We start from the raw sequence: 10,310 nt of genomic DNA, 5'->3' as shown, positions 1-10,310 counted from the left end.
CATCCATGAAAAAGTATTACTTTTTATGCTAAGAATATTATTTTTAATTGTGAATATCGGTATAATTGACATGTCTCACAGATAAAGATTCGTGAGACCATCTCACAAGAGGCCTACTCTTTATTTATTTGATCTTATGAACAATCAGTGTAGGCACCTATGTGAGCACATTGAGATGATGACACTCAATTATTTGATGTGATTAAATTGTAAATCTAATAGATAGATGCCGCCCAGTTGGTGCTCATGTGTGTGTATATATTTACACTCCACACATTGTTAAATATACTATATTTTGATTTTTTACATTAAACATAAACAAAATTATTATTAATGTTCTTTTTATAAAAAAAAAACAAATTCTACCATAAACTAAAAAATTTTAAAGCATAATTTTGGACAACTATTAATTTTTAATTTTCGTAAAATGTTGTATTAACTATAAATTGCTTATTTATTTGGTAAAAAAATTTAAAAAAAATCTAATATTTTAAATGGATGGTTGGAAAATTTTTTTAAAAAAAATGTATTATTTTAATATTATACATCATAATATTAATTAACTAATCATTTAATCTTGAAAATCATTCTACGTAATCAATTCAATTTCACTCTCAGATAGACAACATAGTGAATTATTGCGTGTAATTAAAAATATTTTTTAAATTTAAAATATATATTTCATTCGTCTCAATTATATATGTAACATTTTATCAATAAAATTAATAATAATTTTATCAAAAGATCAAAGCCAAAATTAAAAAAAATAAATAATTGCAATAAAATAGTGATGTGAAATATTGTTTTCTAGTGTTTCACAAATATGCTGACGACGAGACTAACAAATAAAGCGAAAAATTCCTCGAATTTTGTACTTGGGTAAATACATTTTCTTCTTTTCACTTATAATATATATTTCGTTCGTCTCAATTATATATGTATCATTTTTTTTATGGTCTCAAATATATATATTACAGTTTAAATATCTCTATTAGCATGAGTTAGGCTGCCAAAACTTTGGGACAAACTTCTTTTCTCGTTTTTATAAAAAATCACACATAGTTCGAAGTCCATATATTCTTTATGGGCCTATGGGCCTAAAGTTTGACTCTCAGTTGGGTCAGGCTGTTCCAAAACTGACCCGGATCCTGGAAAACTGGAGCAGCTTTATGTTTCCAATTAAAATGCGAGTGAATTTGTGTTTTATCCGAATATGAAGCGACTTAAATTTAGGCTGTGTTTAGTTCATGGGATTAGGTGGGTTTATAGTTTTTTAACTCACCTAATCCTATGTTTGGTACATTTTTTATTTAATCAAGTCAATCCTTTCTATAAATGATTAGGTTATATTAACTGGGATAAAATAATCAATCCTCACCTACTAGGATTATTTATCCAACTCTTAACCCTTCCTATTTTTCCAATTTTACTCTTCTCCTATATCCAAATTCACCACCACTTCCCGCCACGACCGCCCACAGACCGCCGCCGCAGCCGTCGACACCGACCGACCGATCGCCGCCGCCGACTGCCGGACGACCGCGGCTGCCGGCCCCACCACCGCCGACTGTCGGCCGATCGTCGCCGGCAGCCGCCGAGAACAAGCTGACGCTGGCCGATCACTTCCGGCCCGACGATCGGCCGCACCGACGTTGCCGGACCGTCGCCGCCACCTCCGCTGTCGGATCGGCCGCCGGACCACCAACGTCGTCGGACCGCCGCCGCCGGAGTGGAAGAAGAAAAAGAAAGAAGAAAGGGCAATTTTTTCCTTTCATCAAAAAATCCAAAATTATCCTACACTTAAAAATCTTATCAAACATAATATTATTTTACACCATATATTACATTTCTACGACAATCATTTTCTTTATCATTTACATACTAATCATTAGTTTATTTTATCCTCCAACCAAACGCAGCCTTACTGAAATGCTCAGGATGAAGCACTAAACAGTAATCTCAAACTATTGAATTAACGATCAAATAACGACGGTTATAAAAGAAAAATAACGTCTTTTGTTTGATGAGACTCGTCGACACTGTCATATTTATAATAAAAAATAAATTTTTTTTATGAGTGACTCAAATAAAATATTCGTCTCACAAAATTGATTTGTTAAACCGTCTCACGTGAGTTTTTATGTAAAAAAAAAAAACTATTAAGAACGAAAGCTGAACAAACAGCGATTTCCTGCATTTTCCAGCCACGTTAAAACTGATTAAGCCACAAAAAGATTAAAAATTGTTTCAAAAAGCGTCTTCCTGATTTTTGTAATAAAAATGTTTTCCGAATCAAAATCAATACATCCCAATATTTATTTATTTATTTTTACTGTCAATTATCTTTCACACCACACAAAATTTGTAAAAAAACAAAGAGTTCAAATTATCGATATATAATTCATATATTATATCATCATATACACGCAACATGCATGTTTCATTCCGCTGATATGCTCCAAGAATTAAATTTTTCAACCACCATCGCTGTAACTCTAATTAAACTTGATGTGGCCATTCCAACTACAAATGTTTTACCATAAAAGATAATATGTGTGTACCAAGTCAAGTGGACCTGAAGAGACCTTTCAAGTTTTGGAATTCATCAACTTATTTTATTTACATGAAATAGCTGTAAAATAAATTACAGGTATTCTGAATAAATATAATTTTGTCGTGGTTTGACTCGTGAGATGATAAATATTATATATATATATAACATAATTATATTTAAATTTAATGATTTTGAAACTCAAATCAAGTGATGGAAGTGATAAAAGATTTTGATTCTTATCATTTATACAAAATGATGTATTTTAAGGCAAAAACTTGTGTGAGACGGTCTCACAGGTCGTATTTTGTGAGACGAATCTTTTATTTGAGTTATTCATGAAAAAGTATTACTTTTTATAATAAGAGTATTACTTTTTATTGTTAATATCGGTAGGATTGAGTCGTCTCAAAAATAAAGATTCGTGAGACCGTCTCACAAGAGACCTATTCGTATTTTAAATTGAGAAAAATGTTTAATATATAACATAATATATTATTTGATGTATTAGTGTTACTTGGACCACCTATTTACAAAAGTAATAATTAATAAAACTTCCTTACAAATAGAAACAAGTATTTTATAATTTTTTTGCACATATCTTTGTAAAATTTTGTTTATGTATGTTATTGATTTTATTTTTCAATACTTAATCAGAGTTTTATGTATAGCAAAAATAATATATTTAGTGGGGTGTATTCAACTATGAGATTTAATGACTTTCACTGACTTTTTTTTAAATGATAGATTTTCGTGGATTTGGTAGATTTTTATCGACTTTTATAGAATCTCACAGATTTGTAAACAGAATTTCATAGACTTTTGCAGATTTGCAACAAACCATTTTCATTACAAATTTCTAATTGATATAAATTTAAAATAGTTTATAAAATCCATTCCAAATAATTTTAATTTAATATAATCTGTAATTTTTACACAAAATATCAAGATTAATACTAAATTAATAAGCACATAAAGTGTGCAGATTACTAATAGTTATAACATATGTCCGTATTGATGATTTAAGAGTTTTTTTTTCAAAAAAATTATTTAGGTGTTAGCATTCATACATAACAATTGATATATGAAGCATACCAATTATTTTTCCCCGAATATCCCTTCACTACACTACTCGTATTCTTATGGCAAAAACATCATAAAATAAAAGTTCAAATACAAAATTAGACGAACAAAAAATAACTCAAACATAAATATTATAATTTATGTAAAAATTATTATCCAAATTTAATTAATCGATTTTTTAATTGTTGAATCATTGGTTGGAGAAAATACAGAAATCGAAACAGATTATTTTTTTAAGAAACTGAAAGTCTGATGTACAGACTTCTCCATATCACATTATACGCAAAAATTTAGAGCACGCACATAAACAGACAAAAACAAACAACGAACGGAACACAGAAAGAGATACATAGAAATCATAATATGTTTTTGTAATCAAATCAATTGATTCAAGAAAGGAATCATACCTCTGAAATTCGAGGAACCCTCTACTTGTCTTAGAGAGGAGAAAAGTGCCGTTTTTGAATGAGGAAGAGAGATATATGAGTAAGAATGATATTTTGTTTGATTAAAAGTCTACCAAAATCTCTAGGGTGAGTAGAAGACAATTTTTGAGTTTTTAAAGTTGTACATAGAGTTTTAAGGTTTGTATTTAAAGAATTAAATTAGAATCATTGTAAATCTATGGAAATATTGGATACCTATAGATTTTTATGGATTTTTAAAAAGTCAATTTTGAATACCTCTAAACTTTTTAAGACTCTATAAAAATCTAATTTGAATACCACTAAACTTTTATAGAGTTTATAAAAGTCTATGTTGAATACCTCTAGACTTTTAAACTCTACAAAAGTCAATAAAAGTAATTAAATTTCCAAGATTGAATACACCCCCCTTAATTCATTCACTACTTAACAAAAATCTATATTCTTAAAATATATTTCTATAAATTATATCTTATAATATTTATTTGTTGATCATTATCCTTACATTTATTCATTCGAATTTAACAATTTTAATGCACAAAATTTATAATTATTTATCTCTCGAATAATCCAATTTATTTCCCCGTAATTTTGAGATAAAAATCATTAAAATGAAACCAAACACTGTACCACATTTTTTGAGACGCCCCTCTGCTTTACCAAACATCTACTAAACCCCCACTCCACGCGCCGCCGCTAGACCGCCATGCTAGCCACCTTCTACCTCGCCCGGTCGCCAACGCCGTCCCCCATCGGGGCTCGATTTCCACCATCATCACCCCACCTTAGAGCTCCTTGCTCCATCATTCGTTCCTCCACCACCACTTCCGAGACCGTCGCCTCTCCTCCACCACCTACCACTGACACAAAACTCAACAAGTACAGTTCGAGAATCACAGAACCCAAAACGCAGGGTGCCTCACAAGCCGTCCTGTACGGCGTGGGGCTCTCCGATGATGATTTGCGCAAACCTCAAGTGGGCATTTCGTCGGTTTGGTACGAGGGGAACACTTGCAACATGCATTTGTTGAAGCTCTCTGAAGCTGTCAAGGAAGGTGTTAAAGAGGCTGGGATGGTGGGTTTTAGGTTCAATACTGTTGGTGTTAGTGATGCTATATCAATGGGGACTAGAGGGATGTGCTACAGTTTGCAATCAAGAGATTTGATTGCTGACAGTATTGAGACTGTAATGGCTGCTCAGTGGTATGATGGGAACATTTCGATACCTGGTTGTGATAAAAATGTATGTAAAGCGCATTTCTTTTTAACTATGATTTTGTTGTTTATTTTCTTTTTTGTTGGATGATTACGTAGAACGAGAGTTTACCGGTCATTGAATATTCTATTGCCCTTAGGTGAATGATTTTTATGGTTTGAGGTGTGAAACATTGGTGTTTAGAATTTTTCTTGTTCTTGTCTTTCATTAGCGGGTGATGTGACTTTATTCGAAATTGAGAAATTATAGATCTTTTGATGATTAAATTTTTTTGGCTTGTGAAATATACAATGTTTTGATCAATTGCTGGCTCTCCACCCTTACATTTGGAAGGAAGGCGATCTTTTGCTGGCAATGTAATATTCAAGGTTGAGTCTTGACACTTGTTAAGCACTGGAAGTGAGGAAGCCATTGTATCTGCACCCTGAAGCAATGCAATTGTGCATTGTGCAGAGACACTTAAAATTGGTGGAGAGATGGTGGAAGAAGACTATCGTCAAAAGCAGCCGGCCAATATTCTACTAATTTTATATTAATTAGTGAATAGCAATTTGGAAGAGGAAGCAAAAGTATAAGCGTATGCTTCAATGGTTGCTCGTAATATTACTATTTTTATGAAGTGTAACAATAGCTTTCTGTTTTTTCGTCCAACTTTTGATTAAAAGATCTGTAACTGAAACTTTGTAGTCCATTTGTCCACCTAACAATTTTTGTTGGGCTAAATCCTTAAATATATCACTTAATGGGGCCTTATGCTGCAGATGCCAGGTACCATTATGGCCATGGGACGACTGAACCGCCCAAGTATCATGGTTTATGGTGGAACTATAAAGGTTGGTTGGATCTTGAGAACTATTATTACTGATTTTGTTCTATTAGTGTCATGTTCTATGTGAAACAAGTCACTGTGAAATGTGACTCATTTTACTCCAAAGGTGAACACCAGTGAAGTGAATTTATAGATTTTATTCACAATGTGCGCACTGATTCCTGATTTTTGATGAAAATTATAGAAGCTGATGTACTTTGTAAATTTGTTATATGAAGATTGAAATTTTGTTTTGTACGGAATTATGAATGCTTTCCCTAGTGCTTGTGATATGTTTTATCGAGTAGGCAGGTGGGAGACCTTTGCTATCTATTTCATCTCTAGTGTTGTCAATCACTTCTTATCCTTGATGTTTGTGCAATACTACTGTAAGATTTTTCGTGAACTAACTAAGTTTCATTAGATATCATCTGGTCCTAGGAAATCATGAAATACTTTAGATTATGTAAGACGCTGTTGCAAAGTTTGTCGTTAAATACGTAAAAAGATCTCCATCTTGATTTGATGTTACCTTTGGGATTTGCATAACAAAACCATAGAGCTAATTCTTTATATCTCTCATGCAGCCTGGCCATTTTCAAGGTCATATATATGACATAGTATCTGCCTTCCAGGTATGTGGTTGGTTTAAACCCACTTCAGTGTCGTCTTCTATTTCTACTTGTGCCACTTACTGCCTGTACTTTTTTTTCCTCATCCTTTATATGTCTAATTGCACTCACCAACTTTTATCATTCACAGAAACTTATATATTAATTTGCAACAAATTGCATTTATTGCAAGCAATCATGTGCCAATTAAATTGAGTTGGTTCTTAAAGTGATGTCTGTAATTGTTTGTAAGGACGCCTTGTCCTAATAGTCAACATATCATATTTGCAACAATTCTTACCATCAGTGCATGGACAATGTAATAATGAAACAGTTCGCCAAGTTACTGGTTTTATGTTCTCATTGTTCTTTTTATTCTTTTGGTAATGGCTGATGAAATCCGATGCTTTTGAGTCTTTAGGTTTATGGAGAGTATGTGAGTGGTTTAATTAATGATGAGCAAAGGACAAATGTACTTCGTAATTCATGTCCTGGAGCAGGGGCATGTGGTGGAATGTATACTGCAAATACAATGGCCTCTGCTATTGAAGCAATGGGAATGTCCCTGCCTTACAGGTAAAACAACATTATTAAGGGCTTGCTGGAAGCCTGAAATTGTTCTTTGACATCTAATGATTCTTATTGAAATGTTCAAACATTTTTCCCTTCTTATTTCAAAAGTTCTTCGACCCCTGCTGAAGACCCTCTAAAATTGGATGAGTGCCGCCTTGCTGGGAAGTACTTACTAGATTTGATTAAAATGGACTTAAAACCTCGAGACATTATCACTTCGAGGTCCCTGCATAATGCGATGGTCATGGTCATGGCACTTGGTGGATCTACGAATGCTGTTTTACATTTAATTGCTATTGCTAAGTGAGTACAGCCAAATTCTATGACTACTGGATATTGCTTGTCATCTAAGTGGCTCATGGAAAGATTTTTTCCAGGTCCGTAGGTTTGCAGTTGACACTTGATGATTTTCAAAAGGTCAGTGATAGGATTCCCTTCCTTGCAGATCTCAAGCCTAGTGGCAAATATGTAATGGAGGATGTACACAAGGTACTTCAAAATTTGACAATGCAAAATTATGGTGGTCCTCTATTACGAAATATTGCTAACAATCTATATCCTCGTAATGAAGATTGGTGGTACACCAGCAATCATCCGTCATTTACTGGAGCTTGGGTTTTTAGATGGGGATTGTATTACTGGTATGTTTCTGGCATTTGCTTGATAATGAAAGCTATGCTTTCTCGCTTTTGGGATTTTCTAACTCTACTGACCTTTTGTAGTCACGGGACAAACTTTGGCTGAGAATGCTAAGCTATATCCATCGATGCCTGCAGATCAGGTATAGCTTCTGCTTCAGCAAATCCTTTATTTTCGGGCTGTTTGTTTCGTAACTTGCTGATTCTTTCTTACGATGCAATTATGAAGCCTGCCTTTTGTCTTTTGATTCCAGCAAATAATCAGACCATTGACAAACCCCATCAAAGAAACTGGTCACATTCAGATATTATACGGAAATCTTGCACCAGAAGGTTCAGTAGCAAAGATAACGGGGAAAGAAGGGTTATTCTTCTCTGGTAATGCATTCCAATTGACAACAACCATTTATAAGTTTATTCTGTTCTTGTTTCGTTTCAGATTTGAATTTATCTGGTAATTTATTCATATTACAGTGTGAACAAATCCTTGAACATATGCTTTGTAGGGCCTGCACTTGTTTTTGAAGGAGAAGAATCTATGATTGCAGCTATCTCAGAAAACCCTGAGAGTTTCAAGGTAAGAGTTTGCTTCCTTTTGTGTTTTTTGTATTCTGCATTACTTTCAGCTATCGTCGTTGATAGTGTTTAGGCATGGGGCATATCAAAAAAACGCTCGAACATTGTACTAGTTTTGATGGAAACCTTCGTTTATGCATACAGAATAAAACGCCAAAAAGAAAAATTAAATAAGCTTCTTTGGCTTAACTGGATGTAAAAAACGACAATACTACATATTGAGTAATTATTTTTCAGGGAAAAGTTGTAGTTATCAGAGGGGAGGGGCCCAAAGGGGGGCCAGGTATGCCAGAAATGCTGACCCCTACAAGTGCAATAATGGGTGCAGGTCTCGGCAAGGTGATTTTTCCTGCCACAAATTTTGCCATCTTCGATGAATTGGCTTTTTCTTTGAATTTTTTCCCTTTATTTTTCCTCATGCAGGAAGTTGCACTCCTAACTGATGGACGTTTTTCTGGAGGATCTCATGGATATGTGGTGGGACACATATGTCCTGAGGCTCAGGTACATTAGTCTCAACTAAATTGTTTTTACAAACTTCTTCTCTTGTATGTGAAGTTTGTCACCATTCACATCTCTCCCTCGTGAGGTGATTGGTAATTTGTAATGTCCTACAAGTCGGTCAAACCGTTAAACATTATCTTGATATCAAAAGAACCTTAACGCAAAATAGGATAAGCTTAATACAAGGATACTCGTCAAGCCCTGAGAAATTTTATTCAAGCTATTTGATTAAAATATAGTTTTTTTTAATTATTATTTTATGCTCAACTGTTTGTAGAATGTGGTTTATTTTGGAAAGTTTGCTATAATATCCGACGATCATACTCGTTAAATGTTACTTTGGTAGATTAGACATACTAAATTTTACTGTTGTTGTCGTCAATCTAAATTGTCCTTCAAAAAGTAATGTCGGTATCTCAACATGGTATTGATCTTACTTGCATTTCTATATAATTATGTATCAAATACCCACTCTGAATTTCAGGAAGGCGGTCCACTTGGTCTCGTTGAGAACGGAGATATTATAACGATAGATATTCAGAAGAGGAAAATGGACGTACAGCTAACGGACGAGGAGCTAAACGAGCGAAGACAGAGATGGACTCAACCAGCATACAAAGCTGATCGGGGAGTTCTATACAAGGTATGTGTTTATCATGTGTTTCAAATCACTCAACTTCAACAGCTAATCAAAATCTACTTTTTCTTGTCAATTTCTCTCTTCTAAATGCAACCTTGAGTTTTTATTGATCTCTTTCGACTTTGTTCTCCTTGTTTCGACTTCAGTATATCAAGAGTGTGCAGTCGGCATCGGAAGGTTGTGTGACCGATGAGTAGAAGAGGTGAATCTTCCATAGAGAAAATTTAGAGCCAATCCATTTTTTTTTTATAGCCAAAGATGTGGCTGATTAGAGAATAATTATTCAACCTTATGCTTCAGACTCGGTGTCGATGTTATCTTTACTTTCACCCCATTTTCGTACAATACCATTGGCTTTAGATTTTATTGGACTTTTTTTATTTTTAAATATATAATCTCATGCTTTCCACTCTCGGATAAAAAATCTTTCGTCATCTGGGATTTTATTGGACATTTCGGTCAAGCGTTTGGGTGGTGGAATCTTTTGAGTTTCGTTTTCTTGACGCAATAGGATTGAACCTGTGAATTTTTGCAAATAAATTAGAAAATTTTTACAGTAGAGTTGTTAATTTAGGATTTTATTAGAAATTTTGCATATAATGTAAGAATCTCCATTTTTTGAAAAATTTTACTCATAAAAATCACTTACAATTTTTTTTATTTATCAATTTCAATATTCATTACA

At 33.6% G+C, this 10,310-nt stretch overlaps 1 protein-coding gene across 1 annotated transcript; it reads left to right on the top strand.

Annotated features, from left to right (window-relative positions):
- The first annotated feature begins 4,691 nt into the window (after positions 1–4,691).
- LOC140984998 (dihydroxy-acid dehydratase, chloroplastic) lies at positions 4,692–9,989 on the top strand. Its single transcript, XM_073452711.1, has 14 exons — positions 4,692–5,302; positions 6,037–6,108; positions 6,671–6,718; positions 7,116–7,270; positions 7,376–7,570; positions 7,645–7,756; positions 7,839–7,908; positions 7,990–8,048; positions 8,160–8,283; positions 8,412–8,482; positions 8,719–8,820; positions 8,905–8,985; positions 9,470–9,628; positions 9,772–9,989. The coding sequence occupies exons 1-14, from the start codon at positions 4,766–4,768 to the stop codon at positions 9,820–9,822; spliced, it is 1,836 nt and encodes a 611-aa protein (XP_073308812.1). The 5' UTR covers positions 4,692–4,765; the 3' UTR covers positions 9,823–9,989.
- Positions 9,990–10,310: the final 321 nt, after the last annotated feature.

The sequence above is a fragment of the Primulina huaijiensis genome, chromosome 9 (assembly GCF_012295235.1).
Source record: "Primulina huaijiensis isolate GDHJ02 chromosome 9, ASM1229523v2, whole genome shotgun sequence".
In the NCBI taxonomy this organism is placed as follows: domain Eukaryota; kingdom Viridiplantae; phylum Streptophyta; class Magnoliopsida; order Lamiales; family Gesneriaceae; genus Primulina; species Primulina huaijiensis.
This window is presented reverse-complemented; position numbering and strand designations above follow the sequence as displayed.